The sequence below is a fragment of the Coregonus clupeaformis genome, chromosome 40, assembly GCF_020615455.1.
Source record: "Coregonus clupeaformis isolate EN_2021a chromosome 40, ASM2061545v1, whole genome shotgun sequence".
Classification (NCBI taxonomy): Eukaryota; Metazoa; Chordata; class Actinopteri; order Salmoniformes; family Salmonidae; genus Coregonus; species Coregonus clupeaformis.
In genome coordinates, this window is record NC_059231.1 from 31,592,232 (window position 1) to 31,614,759 (window position 22,528).

General features: G+C 45.4%; 2 protein-coding genes across 7 annotated transcripts in view; one reads left to right on the forward strand and one right to left on the reverse strand.

Annotated features, from left to right (window-relative positions):
• LOC121571593 (interleukin-1 receptor accessory protein-like 1) overlaps positions 1–11,471 on the forward strand; it is a 303,397-nt gene extending 291,926 nt beyond the window's left edge. For 3 of the 6 annotated variants that reach the window (XM_041883137.2, XM_041883140.2, XM_045212128.1), the window contains exons 10-11: positions 6,961–7,005; positions 9,216–11,471. In XM_041883137.2, the coding sequence (XP_041739071.2) occupies positions 6,961–7,005; positions 9,216–9,940 (770 nt within the window). In that variant the 3' untranslated portion in view covers positions 9,941–11,471. The remainder of the gene's footprint in view (positions 1–6,960; positions 7,006–9,215) is intronic. The other 3 variants (XM_041883141.2, XM_041883142.2, XM_041883143.2) reach the window with 1 other exon arrangement.
• A 4,238-nt stretch (positions 11,472–15,709) lies between these two features.
• LOC121572809 (nuclear receptor subfamily 0 group B member 1) lies at positions 15,710–17,534 on the reverse strand. The gene is made up of 2 exons (XM_041884838.2): positions 16,736–17,534; positions 15,710–16,128 (listed from the first exon to the last, which is right to left on the reverse strand). The coding sequence occupies exons 1-2, from the start codon at positions 17,427–17,429 to the stop codon at positions 15,887–15,889; spliced, it is 936 nt and encodes a 311-aa protein (XP_041740772.1). The 5' UTR covers positions 17,430–17,534; the 3' UTR covers positions 15,710–15,886.
• Between the last annotated feature and the right edge of the window lie 4,994 nt (positions 17,535–22,528).

Sequence of the window (22,528 nt, forward strand, 5' to 3'; positions counted from 1 at the left end):
TAATTTTAATTGCACATATCCGAGACCCGTGGCAATTATATCATACCCGACCCAGATCCGGGACAAAAGTCAGAATTTAGGAACCGGACCCACTTGGGTCCCGGGCGGCTCTCGGAACTTTGGGTTTGTTGTACCCGTGAAGACCTCTACTCTACAATTCACTCGAACAGCAAGGTAATGTAAATGTATGTAAATGTACTCTGGGATATATGCAAATAAGGCTTTACACTAAGAATGTGTGAATTTAAGACTGAAAAGTGTGGACCCGTGTAGACACTGGACCAGTGTTAAATGTAACACTCTCAGTGTTCATTTAACACTAGAGAATTTGCTCTGTAGGGTTTTTAAATGATGGTGAAAACTTGGAGAAATGTTGGGGTTAAGTGGGTTAAAATATTCCTAGATGTCAGAAAAACAAGGGACGTAAAAAAAAAAGTAGATTTATTGAATTTTCCAAGTGGTCTGTATTAAACGATACTTAATTTAATATAACAGGCTTTTAAAATTCAATATTGGTGCACAATTTCCACTTAAAATATCAAAGGGACGCAAAGTATACTCTATTTGTGGAATGACCCAGCCTCTGTTGTGTATGAGAATCTACATCAAATCAAATCAAATCAAATTTTATTGGTCACATGCGCCGAATACAACAGGTGCAGACATTACAGTGAAATGCTTACTTACAGCCCTTAACCAACAGTGCATTTATTTTAAACAAAAAAAGTAAGAATAAAACAACAACAAAAAAGTGTTGAGAAAAAAGAGCAGAAGTAAAATAAAGTGACAGTAGGGAGGCTATATATACAGTAAAATAAAGTGACAGTAGGGAGGCTATATATACAGGGGGTACCGTTGCAGAGTCAATGTGCGGGGGCACCCGGCTAGTTGAGGTAGTTGAGGTAATATGTACATGTGGGTAGAGTTAAAGTGACTATGCATAAATACTTAACAGAGTAGCAGCAGCGTAAAAGGATGGGGGTGGGGGGGCAGTGCAAATAGTCCGGGTAGCCATGATTAGCTGTTCAGGAGTCTTATGGCTTGGGGTAGAAGCTGTTGAGAAGTCTTTTGACCTAGACTTGGCACTCCGGTACCGCTTGCCGTGCGGTAGCAGAGAGAACAGTCTATGACTAGGGTGGCTGGAGTCTTTGACAATTTTGAGGGCCTTCCTCTGACACCGCCTGGTATAGAGGTCCTGGATGGCAGGGAGCTTTGCCCCAGTGATGTACTGGGCCGTACGCACTACCCTCTGTAGTGCCTTGCGGTCAGAGGCCAAGCAGTTGCCATACCAGGCGGTGATGCAACCAGTCAGGATGCTCTCGATGGTGCAGCTGTAGAATTTTTTGAGGATCTGAGGACCCATGCCAAATCTTTTTAGTCTCCTGAGGGGGAATAGGCTTTGTCGTGCCCTCTTCACGACTGTCTTGGTGTGTTTGGACCATGATAGTTCGTTGGTGATGTGGACACCAAGGAACTTGAAGCTCTCAACCTGTTCCACTACAGCCCCGTCGATGAGAATGGGGGCGTGCTCAGTCCTCTTTTTTTTCCTGTAGTCCACAATCATCTCCTTTGTCTTGGTCACGTTGAGGGAGAGGTTGTTGTCCTGGCACCACACGGCCAGATCTCTGACCTCCTCCCTATAGGCTGTCTCATCGTTGTCGGTGATCAGGCCTACCACTGTTGTGTCGTCGGCAAACTTAATGATGGTGTTGGAGTCGTGCCTGGCCATGCAGTCATGGGTGAACAGAGAGTACAGGAGGGGGACTGAGCACGCACCCCCCTGAGGGGCCCCCGTGTTGAGGATCAGTGTGGCAGATGTGTTGTTACCTACCCTTACCACCTGGGGGCGGCCCGTCAGGAAGTCCAGGATCCAGTTGCAGAGGGAGGTGTTTAGTCCCAGGATCCTTAGCTTAGTGATGAGCTTAGAGGGCACTATGGTGTTGAATGCTGAGCTGTAGTCAATGAATAGCATTCTCACGTAGGTGTTCCTCTTGTCCAGGTGGGAAAGGGCAGTGTGGAGTGCGATAGAGATTGCATCATCTGTGGATCTGTTGGGGCGGTATGCAAATTGGAGTGGGTCTAGGGTTTCTGGGATTATGCTGTTGATGTGAGCCATGACCAGTCTTTCAAAGCACTTCATGGCTACAGACGTCAGTGCTACGGGTCGGTAGTCATTTAGGCAGGTTATCTTAGAGTTCTTGGGCACGGGGACTATGGTGGTCTGCTTGAAACATGTTGGTATTACAGACTCAGTCAGGGACATGTTGAAAATGTCAGTGAAGACACTTGCCAGTTGGTCAGCACATGCTCGGAGTACACGTCCTGGTAATCCGTCTGGCCCTGCGGCCTTGTGAATGTTGACCTGCTTAAAAGTCTTACTCACATCGGCTACGGAGAGCGTGATCACATAGTCGTCCGGAACAGCTGGTGCTCTCATGCATGCTTCAGTGTTGCTTGCCTCGAGCGAGCATAGAAGTGGTTTAGCTCGTCTGGTAGGCTTGTGTCACTGGGCAGCTCGCGGCTGTGCTTCCTTTGTAGTCTGTAATAGTTTTCAAGCCCTGCCACATCCGACGAGCGTCAGAGCCAGTGTAGTATGATTCAATCTTAGACCTGTATTGACTCTTTGCCTGTTTGATGGTTCGGCCGGAGGTCATAGCGGGATTTCTTATAAGCGTCCGGGTTAGAGTCCCGTTCCTTGAAAGCGGCAGCTCTACCCTTTAGCTCAGTGCGGATGTTTCCTGTAATCCATGGCTTCTGGTTGGGGTATGTACGTACGGTCACTGTGGGGACGACATCATCGATGCACTTATTGATGAAGCCAGTGACTGATGTGGTGTACTCCTCAATGCTGTCTGAAGAATCCCGGAACATGTTCCAGTCTGTGCTAGCAAAACAGTCCTGTAGCTTAGCATCTGCGTCATCTGACCACTTTTTTTATTAACCGAATCACTGGTGCTTCCTGCTTCAGTTTTTGCTTATAAGCAGGAATCAGGAGGATAGAGTTATGGTCAGATTTGCCAAATGGAGGGCGAGGGAGAGCTTTGTATGCGTCTCTGTGTGTGGAGTAAAGGTGGTCTAGAGTTTTTTTCCCTCTGGTTGCACATTTAACATGCTGGTAGAAATTAGGTAGAACGGATTTAAGTTTCCCTGCATTAAAGTCCCGGCTACTAGGAGCGCTGCATCTGGATGAGCGTTTTCCTGTTGATTAATGGCCTTGTACAACTCATTCAGTGCAATCTTAATGCCAGCATTGGTTTGTGGTGGTAAATAGACAGCTATGAAAAAATATAGATGAAAACTCTCTTGGTAAATAGTGTGGTCTACAGCTTATCATAAGATACTCTACCTCAGGCGAGCAAAACCTCGAGACTTCCTTAGTATTTGATTTTGTGCACCAGCTGTTGTTTACAAATATACAGAGACCGCCACCCCTTGTCTTACCAGAGTCAGACGTTCTGTCCTGCCGATGTAGCGTATAGCCTGCTAGCTGAATGTTATCATTGTTGTCGTTCAGCCACGACTCCGTGAAACATAAGATATTACAGTTTTTAATGTCCCGTTGGTAGGATAACCGTAATCTTAAATCGTCAATTTTATTCTCAAAAGATTGAACGTTGGCTAATAGGATTGATGGGAGAGGCAGTTTACTCGCTTCGCCGTCGGATCCTTACAAGGCACCGGATCTGCGTCCGCGATATCTCCGTCTCTTCCTCACGCGAATGACGGGGATCTGGGCCTTGTCGGGTGTCTGTAGGATATCCTTCGCGAACGCCTCGTTGAAGAAAAAATCTTCGTCCAATGCGAGGTGAGTAATCGCTGTCCTGATATCCAGAAGCTCTCTTTGGTTATAAGAGACGATGGCAGAAACATTATGTACAAAATAAATTACAAATAACGCGGAAAAACACACATAATAGTACAATTGGTTAGAGGGCTGTAAAACGGCAGCCATCTTCTCCGGCGCTGTTGATACACATCAGACAGCGTCAGAGTGTTATAAGCACACTGTACACTTGTTTAAACAAGCATGCACTTGTTCAGTGCATGATCATAGAATGCATGCTTATGAATGGTTGTAACCATCTTAATTGATAGGCCCTCATTGGTTGATAGCATATATCCTCTGCTACCCTTTGAGCGGGTGCAGATGGAGAGATCTCTGATAGCAGTCATGTTGTCTCCTCTGTCAATGTAACAATAAACCATCTTATTCTTGTTGCACTCCTATACACTGTCGTGTTCCTTTCAAAAACTGTTTAGAACCCGCTCCCTTTTACCGGGATACAACATCCTCTCTAGGGATCCACTCACCTTTCTAGCCCAAAGTGTATTCTATTGTGTAGCCTATACCACACTGACTGTGCCCTCAGCAAGGGGACTGTGTAACATTAGACATCTAGATAAATATATCGATAGAGCTATAGATATAGATAGAGCTATTGATAGATATATAGATATTGATAGAGATATAGATATAGATAGAGAAGTAGATAGAGCTATAGATATAGATAGAGCTATAGATAGAGCTATAGATAGAGTGTCACGATCGTTTAAAGATTTGTGGAAACAAGGCGCAGCGTGATAAGCGTACATTTTATTAAACGATTAGACACACGACAAAACAACAAACAAACGATACGTGAAGTCTTAAGGTTACACCAAACAAACCTATACAGAACAAGATCCCACCCAGACTGGTGCCAAAAGGCTGCCTAAGTATGGTCCCCAATCAGAGACAACGAGCTACAGCTGCCTCTGATTGGGAACCACCCTGGCCAACATAGATCTACACGATCTAGAAACTGAACATAGAAAACTTAACATAGAAACTACACACCCTGGCTCAACATTTAAGAGTCCCCAGAGCCAGGGCGTGACAGTACCCCCCCACCCAAAGGTGCGGACTCCGACCCCGGTGGAGCGGATTGCTCTGGCTCCGGAGTGGATCTGCTGACTGGAGTTGGACCGGACCCCGGTGGAGCGGATTGCTCTGGCTGCGGAGTGGAACAGGCACGGGCTGTGCCGGACTGGACACACGCACCACTGGCTTGGTGCGGGGAGCAGGAACGGGCCGGACCGGGCTGACGACGCGCACCACTGGCTTGGTACGGGGAGCAGGAACGGGCCGAACCGGGCTGACGACGCGCACCACTGGCTTGGTGCGGGGAGCAGGAACGGGCCGGACCGGGCTGACGACGCGCACCACTGGCTTGGCGCGAGGGACAGGAACAGGCCGGGCCGGACTGGGAACACGCACCACTGGCTTGGTGCGGGGAGCAGGAACGGGCCGGGCTGGACTGGGAACACGCACCACTGGCTTGGTGCGGGGAACGGAACGGGCCGGGCCAGACTGGGAACACGCACCACTGGCTTGGTGCGGGGAGCAGGAACGGGCCGTACCGGACTGTGGAGGCGGACTGGAGGTCTGGAGCGGAGAGCTGACACAATATGTGTGAGGCATTAGCACAGGACGTACGGGGCTGTGCACTCGTACTGACGATACAGCACGTAGCACCGGCGCAGGATATACGGGACCGAGGAGGCGTACTGGAGACCACGAGCGTTGAGCCAGCACACCCCGTCTTGGCTGAATGCCCATCTTCGCACGACACGTGCGTGGTGCTCGCACAGGACGTGCAGGACTGTGCCGGAACACTCGCGGCACAGTACGTGGCTCGGCATAACACGGAGCCTGCCCAGTAACACGCTTCCTAGCATGAGTATGGGGAGTTGGCTCTGCTCTAACACTAGGCTCCGCCAACCACCCTTTTAGCCCCCCCCCAAAAAAAAATATTGGGGCTGTCTCTCGGGCTTCCTCCTCGACCGGCACCTTCTGCGTTGCCGCTGCTCCGCTCTATAGCGCGCCTCCACTGTCTCCTCCCAAGGACGGCGATCCATTCCGGCCTGAATCTCCTCCCAAGTCCAGGATCCCTTCCCGTCCAGGATCTCCTCCCAGGTCCAGGCTGTCTGTTCCTGGACACGCTGCTTGGTCCTCATTTGGTGGGATCTTCTGTCACGATCGTTTAAAGATTCGTGGAACCAAGGCGCAGCGTGATAAGCGTACATTTTATTAAACGATTAGACACGCGACAAAACAACAAACAAACGATATGTGAAGTCTTAAGGTTACACCAAACAAACATATACTTAGAACAAGATCCCACCCAGACTGGTGCCAAAAGGCTGCCTAAGTATTGTCCCCAATCAGAGACAACGAGCTACAGCTGCCTCTGATTGGGAACCACCCTGGCCAACATATATCTACACGATCTAGAAACTCAACATAGAAAACTTAACATAGAAACTACACACCCTGGCTCAACATTTAAGAGTCCCCAGAGCCAGGGCGTGACATAGAGATATAGATAGAGATATAGATAGAGATATTGCTAGCTCAGTATTCATGCTGTAGGGCAGAGATATCACAGAGTACATGTTCTCTCTAGCAGCCTCCTCACTAGCTCCCATTTAATCCATTAATGCATTCATGAAAATATTATTTGTGAACATATCTGTTCAGCAGTCCGTCTATGCATACGGTACAGGATGTTCAGTATCTATTATCATGGCTCTACGTCTAGCTGGTTTTCATGTGGAATAGAGCTGAAAGGTGAACCCATCCAGTCAGACTTCTCCGGTGGTAGGCAGCTCCAGTCAGAATAGGACATCACAGGGTGATATGTTTAGAGGCACTTACTTACTTACTTACTTACTTACTGTACCATGCTGCTGGATGAACTGAGAATCCAGTCCATAGACAGAGTTCTACAATAATTTGCTAAAACACTGTTCCAGCCCGTGTGTGTGTGTGCGCGCGTGCGCGCGTGCATGTGCGTGTGTATGTTAGAGAAAGAGAAATTAAGTAGTTGATGCCAGTGTTACACAAGTCCTCTTTGCTGTTTGTGTGCTCTGTGTGTTCTCCTGTGATCTGAGTCTCAATGTTGACATGTTTATGTTTAGGTCTGGCCAATGAGCTTTACCAGGATGACACAAGACTTCTTAGAGGTACACTTCCTCAGTCTCTTCCTCTTGTGTCAGCAACTGTGATGCACTTCCTCTCTGGACAGGAAGAGAAGCTTAGGGCATCCAGTTTTTAAGAGTTTACACAGCAAGAGCATAGCTTTTAAGTCAGAACACACATACACACTTTAGCACACAAACACAGGCACACATACACACACATACACACATACAGTTGAAGTCGGAAGTTTACATACACTTAGGTTGGAGTCATTAAAACTCGTTTTTCAACCACTCCACAAATGTCTTGTTAACAAACTATAGTTTTGGCAAGTCGGTTAGGACATCTACTTTGTGCATGACACAAGTAATTTTTCCAACAATTGTTTACAGACAGATTATTTCACTTATAATTCACTGTATCACAATTCCAGTGGGTCAGAAGTTTACATACACTAAGTTAACTGTGCCTTTAAACAGCTTGGAAAATTCCAGAAAATGATGTCATGGCTTTAGAAGCTTCTGATAGGCTAATTGACATCATTTGAGTAAATTGGAGGTATACCTGTGGATGTATTTCAAGGCCTACCTTCAAACTCAGTGCCTCTTTGCTTGACATCGTGGGAAAATCAAAAGAAATCATAAAAAAATGTTGACCTCCACAAGTCTGGTTCATCCTTGGGAGCAATTTCCAAACGCCTGAAGGTACCACGTTCATCTGTACTAACAATAGTATGCAAGTATAAACACCATGGGACCACGCAGCCGTCATACCGCTCAGGAAGGAGACGCGTTCTGTCTCCTAGAGATGAACGAACTTTGGTGCGAAAAGTGCAAATCAATCCCAGAACAACAGCAAAGGACCTTGTGAAGTTGCTGGAGGAAACAGGTACAAAAGTATCTATATCCACAGTAAAACAAGTCCTATATCGACATAACCTGAAAGGCCACTCAGTAAGGAAGAAGCCACTGCTCCAAAACCGACATAAAAAAGTCAGACTACGGTTTGCAACTGCACATGGGGACAAAGATCGTACTTTTCTGAGAAATGTCCTCTGGTCTGATGAAACAAAAATAGAACTGTTTGGCCATAATGACCATCATTATGTTTGGAGAAAAAGGGGGACGCTTGCAAGCCGAAGAACACCATCCCAACCGTGAAGAACGGGGGTGGCAGCATCATGCTGTGGGGGTGCTTTGCTGCAGGAGGGACTGGTGCACTTCACAAAATAGATGGCATCATGAGGAAGGATTTATTGAAGCAACATCTTAAGACATCAGTCAGGAAGTTAAAGCTTGGTTGCAAATGGGTCTTCCAAATGGACAATGACCCCAAGCATACTTCCAAAGTTGTGGCAAAATGGCTTAAGGACAACAAAGTCAAGGTATTGGAGTGGCCATCACAAAGCCCTGACCTCAATCCTATAGAACATTTGTGGGCAGAACTGAAAAAGCGTGTGCGAGCAAGGAGGCCTACAAACCTGATTCAGTTACACCTGCTCTGTCAGGAGGAATGGGCCAAAATTCACCCAACTTATTGTGGGAAGCTTGTGGAAGGCTACCTGACATGTTTGACCCAAGTTAAACAATTTAACGGCAACGCTACCAAATACTAATTGAGTGTATGTAAACTTTTGACCCACTGGGAATGTGATGAAATAAATAAAAGCTGAAATAAATAATTCTCTCTACTATTATTCTGACGTTTCACATTCTTAAAATAAAGTGGTGATCCTAACTGACCTAAAACAGGGCCTTTTTACTAGGATTAAATGTCAGGAATTGTGAAAAACTGAGTTTAAATGTATTTGGCTAAGATGTCAACTTCCGACTTCAAATGTACACAAACACACATGCTGCCGCACAGAGACACACACAGATCCAAAAACCTCAGAGCGAGAGAGATGAGAAAGTAATATAGGTAGAGTTGATAGATGACTAAGAACAGTTGTAGTTAGCTGTGTGTTTAACCACTAAACTGTTGTCTGACTGCTGTCTCTGTCTTGTGTTGTATGTCTTGTAGTTGTCCATCCATTGTCTCTGTGTATTGTGAGTGGTGTGCTATATGTGTCTTGTCCACATCATGTTACAACAAATATGTCCTGCATACAAAACATGTTATAGAAAATATGTTTCTGTATAGAATCTAAGCTGTTTTGAGTTTTCCCTTTCAAGATTGATTGTGTGCTGAGTGCATTCCTTTCTTCCTCTCCCTTTATCCCTCTCTCTCTGTCTCTCTCCCTCACTCTCTCCAGCCTACATTGAAGACGTGGCGCGCTGTGTGGACCAATCCAAACGCCTCATCATCGTCATGACGCCCAACTATGTGGTGCGGCGTGGGTGGAGCATCTTCGAGCTGGAGACACGCCTCCGCAACATGCTGGTCACCGGGGAGATCAAGGTGATTCTGATCGAGTGTGCTGAGCTGCGTGGCATCATGAACTACCAAGAGGTGGAGGCCCTCAAACACAGCATCAAGACCCTTACCGTCATCAAGTGGCATGGCCCCAAGAGCAACAAGCTCAGCTCCAAGTTCTGGAAGCAGCTGCAGTATGAGATGCCCTTCCGCCGCACCGAGCCAATGCTGAGCCACGAGCCAGCGCTGGATGTCAGCGAGCAGGGGCCCTTCGGCGAGCTCCAGACCGTCTCCGCCATCTCCATGGCAGCCGCCACCTCCACCGCCATGGCCACGGCTCACCCGGAGCTCCGCTCGTCCTTCCACAACTCGTACCACACCACCATGCGGCAGAAACACTACTACCGCAGCTACGAGTACGACCTGCCGCCGGGGGGCACGCTACCGCCACTGTCATCACTAGGCAACCAACACACCTACTGCAACATCCCGCTGACGCTGCTGAACGGACAGAGGCCGCCGGCGGGGAAGAGCCGCGAGCACAGTCTGGAGGAGGAGCACACTAACCACGCCATGCTGCCGCTGTTGCCCAGGGAGACCAGCATCTCCAGCGTCATCTGGTGACCGGGACGGGATAGAACCATACGACACTGGCGGTTTGGTCTGGTCTGGCCTGGTTTGGTCTGGTCTGGTTTGGCTTGGGATGGATCGCTTTGGATCGGTTTGGTGGCGTAGTCACACTTCAATGAGCCAGTTCTGATTGGCTACTGAGAGATTGTGATGAGTTTGGTTTGGAATGGACCCCTGTGAACAGGCAAGACAGGGTCAGGGCAGGTTTGGTTTTTAATGTGGCCCTCATGTACACAGAGGAGAAGTTCTTCACCCGAGGATTAAAGATTCAAACTGACGACAACAAACTGTTTGATCAAGAGACAACAAAGTTTGATCAACATGAACTCGTGAATACAAAATAAAAGAACCCACACACTTTGGCACTTGTGCACTTGCACAAACACACACACACATACACGCACACACACTAAAGGAAAACAGGGTCTTGTAGATATATTTCCAATTTATTTGTAGCATCAGTGTCTTCCTGTTTTTTGTTTATATGTTGTTTTTTATTCAATCATGTGTGTTGCCTTCTCTACTTTAAGACTTTGCTTTAACTTGTCACACAGATTTATATATTTCTATTTTTTCTGTTTTTATTTGTTTACATTTTTTATTTCGATATGCTTATGAAGAAAGCCAGTATGTCATGTATCTGCGCTGTTGTGTTTTCTTTTCTTTTTTTTCTTTTCTTTTTTTAACTTTTAGGGAATTGCTTGGACATTGCAATGTTTTACTTCAAGGAGCAGCATCTTATTTTTGTTGACCTGTATAAGGTGTATATCTAGTTTTAAAAACACTCTTTAAAAAATCATAGAATATGCAAAAAGAAGGAGGAGCTACCGGTGATGTTGATGTAACTTCCTGTGGGCCAGAGGAAGGGGAGAAGTTAGGGAGTCGTGCTAGTCCTCTCCAGTCAGTCTGTCAGTCAGTCAGAGCTTCATATTTTCTATAAAAATAAACAGCCTTGCTGTTTTAGCGTGATAGTGAAATGCCTCACCTTAAAAATAAATCTGTAGATTATTTTAAAAATAAGTATATTTTTATAACAAAAAGAGTTTGCTTGGGAAGTCATACTTATTTACGTTTCATCTGACATTTAGGGGGAGGTAGACGTGTGTGTGTTATGCAGGTTTTGTACACTACTTTGCTATGTGGGTCATGGTTTGTTAAGACAACAAGATGGATTTTGAGTCCCTCATGAACAAAAATCTTAGATTCAAAAAGTAAATGCATTTTCAATGTTTTGGTTGAGTTGTTGAAGTATTCTTCCCATCCTGAGAATTCTTGGTTTTTAATCCATACGATAGGTGATGTTTAAAGAAAGAAGAAGCGTATGTTTGTGCTTTGAAATACTTTTTTTATTATATTTGAAGGTGTAATTTCTGAGTATGCATAGCAAATAGATATGTATTCTATATATGATATAGATATTTATATAAATATATATATAAACACGATTTTCACTTGGAAAGAAATGTCTATCTTTATAGAAACACAATCATACTTATCAGTTCCCCTTACTTTCTCACTGCACATTAAAAACGTTGATCTCCTCTTGATTCATTTATGTCCTGTCCATTTTACACGTTCTTCCATGGTCCAAAACCCAGAAGTGTTTCGGCCCTCTAGGACCAGAATGGAATAGTTCTGCTCTGTAAGGAGTGCTGTAGGTAAGGTTTATGAACAGATGATGATTAAAGGATCCCCCACAGAGGAAGTTGCCGCCACTATTTCGACGTCGTTTCCTGTCCTAGAGATGAAATGCACGTTTAGGTTGCACCTCCGAAGAATGACGAAGACTACTTATACATATTCACGAATTGGGTGTGGGAATTTCCATGTGGAGTTCATAAACATTTAACAGGCACTGACAGCTGTCAGTGTAGCTAGCTAGTATGCTAACCTTATCTAGCTAGCTAATGTCATCTGTTGTTGCATTTGTTTTTTAAGATTAGCCAGCTGGCTCTATGGCTGCTTCTGGATCTGGATTTGTCATTAGCATTGATTTAAGGAAAACTTCACCACAGATGGAAACCACTGGCATATCTTTAACTTTGCCATCTGTTGTTATTTCCAAAGTTTAGGCGTCTTCCATTAATTGAAGCCGCAAATCCGCCATATAAATAGTTAGAAAGAATAAGATGAAAAGCCAAGTCAGCCCGTGCTCATAGTTCTCACAGGGGAAGTGAAACAATATAATTACTTAGCTCATGATCATGTACGGCACAAATGACATGTAACTAACTATAAGTTCCTTGAACTTTCTTTCGCAGGTTTTCATTATCCAGATAGACACTTGTGGTTTCTAGCTAACGTTACACGAATCAAAGCAGCGGAGCGTGTAGTGAAGCAAAACCTTAGTGACAAAACCACTCATCTTGGGGCAACGGGGGGGTGGGTGGGGGGGCTTGGGGGGTTTGCCAAATGCTATCATATCAAGCAATTATAGCATTTATAGAATTGTCATATATTTTCTTTACACATACTATCTTAAAAATACATTAAAATGGATTATGGATTATGAAGTGGAAGTGCAAAAATAGTTGGCACCCCCTATTTTGATCTGCTCCATGACTCAGGTGGCCAAGAGGACACAAGGCTATTTGGCTTATCTCATTCACGAAGAGGAATAACTTTGCAACTGTTTCTGATTAATAAACTATGCAATGCTGGTGGGTGGTAACATTCTAATAAAACCCAGCCCTGAAACGAAACGTAGGCTGAAAACAATGTGTATGTCATATCATAGGAAAAGACACCGCATTCACACGGAATTGCACGAAGTGGGAAGTTCAGATTTGTCACTTCAAGCTCAAATATATAATACTTTGACTAAAACGATGACTTATTGATTTAAATCGTTGTGCAACATCATGGGTACGCTTTGGCCATCGTCTTTCAGCTCGGAAAAGTGGATTTCTAATGGTATGGACGTTAAAACACAGTCAAACACTGCCATCTGCTGGTGCATTGTGAATTAGCAATGGTGCAGTGAGACAATGATAGGATCCCCACACACGTACATACACACACACGCACACGCAAAGTGGTGGCACGCATCATCAGTAATATGGCCAGTAGGTGTGGCAGGTGGCTTGAATACACACACATATCTCTCTCTCTCTTACACTCACACGCCATAGTGGCAGGCATCAGTGATATAGCTGGTGTGTGTGTGTCGGTCGGTCGGTCATCTGGCAGCCTCCTGCCTGACAGCTGGTTTTTTATTACGAGACACAGGATGAATAGACTCTTTATTATCCTAAGCAATTCAGGGCTTAATTGGAAAGAAAATAGTCCCTGTCGAGAGGATGGAGGAGAGATAGAGACAGAAATATGTACATCAACATATTTAGTGTGTGTGGAGAGGATTGGAGAAAGGGGGGGGGGGGGTCTGGCCTATCAGAGGGCAAAGTGGAGCTACTATCATCTTGCTTACACCTTATCCAATTAAAGATCTACATCAGTTTAAAGGGATAGAGCCTGATGGGGGGCAGGGGTGGGGACTGGGGGTCCACCCACAGGTTCCGGAATCCCTCATCGTCATGGTAACAGTTCACACTCCTCCTGCCGCCAGCTCCATGGCATCTGTTGTGGTCTTCTTATCATAACGCTACTCCTCCTACCTCCACACACACAGTCGCACACACAAACACACACACCCTCAGCCCTTGGCTGCGAGGTGTTGCTGTTTTGACTGCTCAGAGCGCCTGACCGTCTTGTGTTTCCATGCTTCATTGCTTCCCTGCTCCTCAACTGTCACACACACACACATAGTCCTACAGTACAGCAACAGGGCAGGAATATTGTTTTCTCTAGGAACCATGAGAGCCAGAAGCAGAGATCTTCTATAACTCTAGCAGAGACTTTCTACAACTCTATAATTTCCCCATGTACAGTATGTGGACCAGATTGTATCTGTGATGGGTTCCTTAGACTACTGTGTTTTGTGTCTCTGTTGTGTAGCTCTCCCCACCCCCTGATTCCTGATCCTCCTGCATATCTTGGCCAGTAGCATTCCCGTTTGTTGCATTTCCTGCCAGTAATGATGGGATTTGGAGAGAGAATTGGAACGCTCCCGGAGGCAATCAAACTCTGCAGGTCATTTCCTCAAGTTTTTATTCTGCGCACCTGTGCCTGCCCTGAAGCCTGTGTGTGTGTGTGTGTGTGTGTGTGTGAGAGTGTGTGTGTGTGTGAGAGAGAGAGAGACTCTATCAGTGAGATATGTGGTTAAACAGTGCCCTCTTGTTGCCTTAACAGTCCATTGCGGTCTCTCTTACCAGCATCGTGATAATCCTACAATGGATACAATAACCCTCAGAGCTGAGTGCTAGCATGATAAATGAACTTACTGTATCTCAATTGAACAGCAACAATCACCTATTGCCTCAGACAGAGACACAGGAAAAATCAATTGAGTTTGGAAATCAGAGTATGAGCATCAATATGTGTGGTGAGATGTGAATCCATCTTAGTACGCAGGACAATAGTCAATGGTAAAGGACTTGTAAAACCAAGCCCAAAGCTATACTGTGATTTCTACCAATCAATATTGTAGAAGGCCATTCTTCACTGCAGAGTACAAACTAGCTTCCTAGGGCTCAGATCACACACTCAAATGAAAAGAGAATGTTCCTACCTGGACAGAAAATAACTGTAGAAAAAAGTTAATGTCTGTTCACTGTTTGCTGCTCCCACAAGTGATCTTTAATTCAGACCAATGTTAAAGATCATATGTGGGATCAGCGAACTGTCAACTATGAACAGACATCAACGTTTATTCAGAACCATAGTTACCGAAAAAGGAACATTGGGTTTTCTGATCTCTCTGGGTAGAACTTGTACAGGATCCCCTGTAGCTCAGTTGGTAGAGCATGGCACTTGCAACGCCAGGATTGTGGGTTCGTTTCCCACGGGGGGGGCAGTATGAAAATGTATGCACTCACTAACTAAGTCGCTCTGGATAAGAGCATCTGCTAAATGACTAAAATGTAACTTGCCCTTAGGCACAGATCTAGGATCAGTTTATCCCCAACGTTAACAATTAGGGGGTAAACACAAAGCTGACCTTAGATCAGTGTCCAGGGGACTTTCTGATCTCCATAGTGACAGTCAGAGCACCACTCACCTGACACAAGCATGGCAAAGCAGTTCAGAGAATACTTTTATTATAGAAAAATAGTTTTATGTAAAAATAAATAAGTTATCGATCCAATCAGCAGCTCTTCTTGGTCTGTATCCTCTCCTTCACCCCTCCTCCCCACCCCAAAACACACACCCCTTTGTCCTGACTGTTCTTCATCCACCACAGTGTCCAAAACATCTTTAACGAAACACACAAATCTCTTCCTTGGTCTATCCTTCCGTTCAACGGTCCATTCAGGTCTAACAGTTGGTTAACAGTTAGTTAGATTTACATTCTGTTTGCCTGTCCGTTAGATAGAAAGGTCCAGTCCAGAATCAACCCCACAGGTGTTGATCTGAGGATTGGATAGATGTAATATAGCAAAAAAATGCCTTTATAGCCTACCAGAGGGCAGAGTGGAGCTGTCGTATTGCTTATTACTATCCAATCATTTCAGATCTACATGAAGTGTGTAGGGGCTAGGGGGTATGGGTAAGGGAAAGGGGAAGTGGGGGTAAGGGCTAGGGCAGCGTTTCCCAAACTCCGTCCTAGGGACCCCAAGGGGTGCACGTTTTAGTTTTTACCCTAACACTACAAAGCTGATTCAAATTATCAAAGCTTGATGATTAGTTGATTATATGAATCAGCTGTGTAGTGCTAGCGCAAAAACCAAAACGTGCACCCCTTGGGGCCCCAAGGACCGACTTTGGGAAACCCTGGGCTAGGGGCAAGGTGAAGTTTCTAGGGGGTAGGGGCTAGGAGAAGTGCCTAGAACTTATAGGAGGCCATATCTAGGGGTTGTTTCTGGACGGGACCATGGAAAGCATCTACTTCCCGTAGAACATCTCCAGTAGGACATCCTCCATGTTGACAGCTCCGATGACGGGCTTGAAGAAGAGCTGTGTGACCACAGGGGGGCTGATGGCCCTCAGCATGGACAAGGTGATGAGCAGTTTGGCGAAGCGTGTGGTGTCGTCCCGGTGGATCAGCTTCATGTGCTCGTTGAGCGCCTGGTGAGCCTCGTGCCGCAGCGACTGGATGTAGTGGAGGTAGCGCAAACCTGGGAGATCTGGGGAGAGGTGGGAGGAAAGGAGGAGAGGGGAGGGGAGGGGAGGGGAGGGGAGGGGAGGGGGCAGAAGAACAGAATCAGTGTTTATAGAAACTTTGGGTTGTTGAAGGAGCCCGGGTCACGATGGTAACCAGGTGTCTCATCTGTTGATTGTCAACAGATTACCAAATAACCTCAAAATATCTCACAAGGCCCTTTGGCAAAGGTTTCTGAAGTCTCCAGATATGGAAGGATATATATCTCCTCAACCCTAAAACAATCATACCATAAGATACTAGGCCTACATCCTTCCTTTGCAGTAGATGCAGGGAATTAGTAGCCTAATAATGGTGATTATGGGTTTTGGTATACCTGGATTATTATTTTTTAAATCTAGTTTCCTATGTAGCAATTTGCCATTAAGCCGAAATGATGCATGTATTAAATCAGCGTTGTTTGTTTCCTGTGAAACTGCTTTGCAAACTTTTAAAACTAGAGACAAAGTGCTATATTATTACATGTATGACATTGCAGATGGGTATTTAGGATAATTACATGTGCTCCAGCACGGACACAATGAGACAATGATTAGTGAGAAAATTAAGGCGTTTTGAAGCATCCTGCCCACCTGAGTTGAATAGCACGGTTCCTTTGAGGTAGGCATACTCCTTCGTACTGATGTCCAAACCCCAACACTTCTTCAGGAACGCTTTGATGTTCTGGATATCCGAGAGAGAGACCCCAGGAGTACCCGCGCACTGCTCCAGCAGCGGTTCGCCCTGTCTGTCCGTTAAGCCGCTCTGGCTGCCACAGCCACCGGTCAGGATCCTTTGCAACATGCTGGGCTCTGCGGTCTCAGTGGTCTCGAAGTCCACCCGGTCCTGCGCGAGGCCCAGCACGAGCATCGGCGCCCAGCAGTTCCGAACGAGCAGGAGCTGGTCATCCTCCGGCAGCTCGCGGAAACACGGCACGTTCTTCACGAACCGCAGAGTCTTCACGAGGACCGCTGACGCGGCTTTGCAGGTCACCTGCGGGGACCGCAGAGACCCCCTTCGCCGTGAGGAGCCGCACGAGCATGCCTGTTGTTGCCTTAGCTCAAGCCGCGACGATGAGGAAGAAGAGGAGGAACAGGAGGAGGAGAGGGAGGCACAGGAGGGGACCCTGTGCCCGCGATGCTGTTGGTGTTGTTGTGGTTGTGGTGTTGGTTGTTGTTGTTTCTCGGTGGTCGCGAGGCTGTCGTTCTTCAGTATATTGTACAGGATGCTGTTATTATTGTTTTGCCACCCGGCGCCCAGACAGTGGCAGCCCTCGCGAGTGGCCATGGCACGTGTCGCTCGGCGTGTCTGTCAGGCGCTTTGAAGCGTTGGAGGTCAGAGCTAGATAGAGAGAGAGAGAGAGAGAGAGATGTTTTCTTGGCCCCTGTTACCCCCGCGCAAACGGCAGCACATTTATATTAGCTCCCATCTGACCTCCTGCTTTGAGAACTTGTTTAACCTTTTACATATTCCTCCTCTGAGACGCCTCCCACCAGGGGCAGATTGGCCATCTGGCAATTCTGGCAAATGCCAGTTGGGCTGAACACTTTTTTAGTTGGGTGGGCTGGTCGAAATTGACACACACACAAATATTTGCGTATATTTAATTATTTTTTTGAAAAAGGGCCAATGGGTCTGTTAAGATTATTATTTAAAAAAAGATTTTTGCACAATTTCTCTGTTATACAGTGGGCAACTGATAGGCTGAGCTGAGGTCATGCAAACTCACAATCAAAGTCAAACGCTGCATCAGTAAAGAGACCTGCATCAGTTAGACAGCCAAGATCATGGATCGTAAAAAAAGAAAAGGGTGTCTATAAACGTAGAAAGAGCACATTCTACATTGTCACCTCACTCAAAATGTCCTATTTTTTTGCGGCGGCTAAAACCATGATTTGGTCATAGAGTAAAGTGTATTTTCCTCCTGATTCCTGTAATTGAAGTGTCTGCCCTGCCCCTGTGCTTGTTTGTTTGCGGGAAAAACACAGCTTTGGAAGCGTCCCCTTGTCCCTGTCGAAGAGAGTAGGGTCTCAGCTGTCTGTAGGTATATATTTTTATTTCTCAACTCTCAATATTTAGCTTAATAACAACTATTCTACAACCAAGATATGATATGGTTTTTAAATATGGAATCGGCACGCGAAATGCGCACCGGCCATTCCGAGTAGACTTATAGGTCTCATGGGTAGTAGCCTACAACTGCAAAGTATTTTTAGGACATTGCATTTACGGTTTCCACTTCCTCAGGTGTTGAACCCCACATTAATCAGCCTATGAAATAGTTAGTGCACATAAAGATGTATATACTGTAATTAAACTCTATTAAAAAAATTATCAGGACATTTTGGAGTCCGATTTCGACAGTAAAATATAGCAACCAGAGTCTAATTGTCAACCCCACATTTTTGGTAGTCACTGGATTAGGTTTCACATCAACATATCTTGAGTCATGCATTCTTGCTTGGGACATGTTAGATGAAACAACTTATTTCTTGAATACCTCAGTAGTCTATTTATTACACTCCTTAATAAAGGACTATGAAAGACTTCATGAGATGATTACTGACCAAATCATGGGCTGGTGCCACCAACTGTAAAAGTTAGTATCACCAGTGACACCAGGGGATCATGTTAGTCTGGAGCCCTGTACTAATTAACACGTAGGGTAGGTGTTGATTCAGGGGAACACATATGACAGGCACTTATTTGCAACATAGCCTAAGTCGTTAGCTTGTCTTTTATAACGTATAAGGCTTAAGCAGACAGACAGGGATTTGCCGTCACGTAGTGATGTTGTCTCTCTCTCTCTCTCGCTCTCTCTCGCTCTGGCTCTCTCTACACACGCGCTCAGAGGGAGCCAGCTGCAGCAAGATTAATAGTAACGTCATTCCATTATGGAGCATAAAACAGCATGTTGGTTTATGTCAAACCTCGTGCTATGCCGTTTGTCTGCACCTTTAAGCAGCATCACCTCTTCAGTTATGATAAATTAACCTTTGCAGGAAAGGGAAAGCACATACTGTATCTCAGGGCATACCCATTATATCACAAAAAGTGAGGGAGAGGAGGGGGCAGAGAGAGAGAGAGGGACAGACAGACAGACAGACAGATTCCATGTCCTTGACATAGGTTATCCAGTTCTTTTTGGATACAACAGTATCCCAAAAGCTACAAAATTATCCATGTGTGTGTATGTTTTTGGTTTTACTATCCTTGTGGGGACCAGAAGTCCTCACGAGAATAGTAAAACAAATACAATTCAGACAAGTGGGGAAAAGGCTATTTTAGGCTTAGGGGTTAGGGTTTGGGGTTAAGGTTAGGGAAAATAGGATTTTGAATGGGAAGCAATTGTTTGGTCCCCAGAAGAATAGGAAAACAAACGTGTGTCATTGTCTGTGTGTGCGTGTGTGTGAATGTGTGCGTGACTGTGTGTGTACGTATCTCCATGTGTTTGTCTGTGAGAGAGAGAGACATAAAGAATCAGCCTTGTGCTCTATTCTGTTTTACCTTGACTCCCTCGTTGCACCGTTAATCAGCTGCTAGCCAGTAAAAAAGTAGGCCAGAGACGGAGCTGAAGGCTTAATTATTTTAGGGAGAATTTATCTGATTTTCTATGAGAAAAGAGGACGGAGAGCAGCGAGCAGCGCTGTGAAGGCCGGCCGCCAACCTTGAGTCGGACACACTGTTATTGATTTAACCGTGAAAACGGGAACGCATGAATTATGATGTCATGACTCATCATAATTCAACGCTCCCAGTGCATCTGTCACTGGGAAAGTGGGGGGATTGGGGGGAGGTGTGACTAACCTGGAGGAAGGGGCACAGGGAGAGGAGAGGAGGGCAAGGTAAAGGAGGAGGGGGAGGCAAGATTCAGGGAGAATTAATGTTTTTCTCTCAGATTGTGTATCACAGGACAAGACTACTGAAGAGAGGGAGAGAAAGAAAGAGATAGAGAGAGAGAAGGACAGAGAGAAAGACACACATAGGGCGCAACAAGTATAGGAAAAGAGGTTGGCGAAAGAAAGCATGAAGAGTACAGAAAAGGTTTAATGCCTAAACCCCGCTACGCTAATTCTACTTGCCTCTCTTGTGAGTGCATGTGAGCCTTGAGAGAGTGTGTTAGCACATGTGTTAATCCAAGGGAGGGCCTAAACAAAGACCTCCACACTGCCTAAGTATAGTGTTAAGAAAATATGTCATGGAGAAAAGGCTGGCATTGAGTGCCTAGCCGTATTCATAAAGTAACGGGAGTGGGACCTCAGTCTACTCAGTGCGCTCCAAGGACAGCATCAGGGACCCAAGACAGGATGAAAAACTTTCACAGCACTGTTAAAACATTGTTCAGAGAGAGAATGGGTTTCTATTGATTTACATCAGCGAGAAAATATTGATTTTTCACTTTTATACCCAAGGTCGAGCTGGGATAAACACCCGGAGCAAAGGCTGTCTCCCTCTCCTCTCCTCTCCTTGTTTCACCTCTCCTCTATTCTCCTCTATTCTTCTCTCCTCTGCTCTCCTCTACTTACTAACTCAGGTAATAACAATCATTCAAGGATACATTATTTATTGTTCTCTCTCATTCTTTCATAATCTTATTTTCCTCTGCTTTTTGCTTTGTTAATGGCAATGAGGATGGAAGAGAACTCAGTCCTCCTAACTCCCCTTCCACTTCCTCTTAATATCAACCAGAAAAGGTTTCAGAACCTTGACCCAGCACATAGGAGGACTCAAGGTATTGCACACTGGTTATACTGGCAAGATAAACATGTATCAACATGCAGTGGTCAGCATGTTGTGGTCGACTCTATTTGCAGTGTCTACAAATTGAGTTTTCCTTCTCCTACGCACCTATGAATTACAGTAAGATTGTGACTCAGAAGTCTGTTTCTTCAATGCCACAGATAAGAAAAAAGTGCTGTCCACCCACTGTAAAGATAGATAGGCACTCACTTTTTACTGTACTGTTTTAAATGGTTATTTCAGTAAGAGTGCAAAACAGAAGTGCTGGGTTGGAAGCTGGTCATGCCATTAAAGTGTTAAAGAGACTGTGTCAGAGTGGCAGCAGACTTATAGCCTTAGATTTATAATCATGATCTCATATCTTTGGCTATGGCTTGTAAGGGCTTAGTGGGATTGGGGTGGGGAGGAGAGGAGGGAAGAGGGGAGGAGAGGGGGTGTGACAGGAGAGGGAAGGAGAGAAGGGGTTGGGTAAGGAGAGAAGAGGAGGGAGGGAGGGAGGGAAAGGACAGAGGGGATGGGAGAGGCAGTGATATCACCCTCTCAGGTCCAGTGTGTTCTCTCCTCTTCTGTCTGTCCTGTCCTGACCTGTCGGTGTGTGATGTGATCCAGGCTGTCTCTCTGGGCCCAGATCCTGCTGGTCTCCTGCCCAGTCTAAAATTGGTCAGCATGGGGCAGCCCATTCCCATACCCCTGTACTACCCTCCCACAACTACTCCCTCTTTGTGTGTGTGTGTGTGTGTGTACGCACGCCTGCGTGAATGCGTGTGTCTGTCCCATACACCACCTCCTAAAGTAGGAAGAAGGTCACAGACTCACCTTGTGTCACAGTGGCTAAATTTAACCAGCGACCTTCATTGCCTTGTTATACTTTAACTTCTAAAAGTCTAAGCCGTTGGGGGGGCTACTAAGCTAACATATGGAATTGTTTGAACGCATTGAATAACACATTACTCATACTTGAGTAAAAGTAATGATACCTTAATAGAAAATGACTCAAGTAAAAGTGAAAGGCACCCAGTAAAATACTACTTACAGATGAAGTCGGAAGTTTACATACACTTAGGTTGGAGTCATTAAAACTCGTTTTTCAACCACTCCACAAATTTCTTGTTAACAAACTAGAGTTTTGGCAAGTCGGTTAGGACATCTACTTTGTGCATGACACAAGTAATTTTTCCAACAATTGTTTACAGACAGATTATTTCACTTATAATTCACTGTATCACAATTCTAGTGGGTCAGAAGTTTACATACATTAAATTGACTATGCCTTTGAACAGCTTGGAAAATTCCAGAAAATGATGTCATGGCTTTAGAAGCTTCTGATAGGCTAATTGACATCATTTGAGTCAATTGGAGGTGTACCTGTGGATGTATTTCAAGGCCTACCTTCAAACTCAGTGCCTCTTTGCTTGACATCATGGGAAAATCAAAAGAAATCAGCCAAGACCTCAGAAAAAAAATGTAGACCTCCACAAGTCTGGTTCATCCTTGGGAGCAATTTCCAAACTCCTGAAGGTACCACGTTCATCTGTACAAACAATAGTACGCAAGTATAAACACCATGGGACCACGCAGCCGTCATACCGCTCAGGAAGGAGACGCGTTCTGTCTCCTAGAGATGAACGTACTTTGGTGCGAAAAGT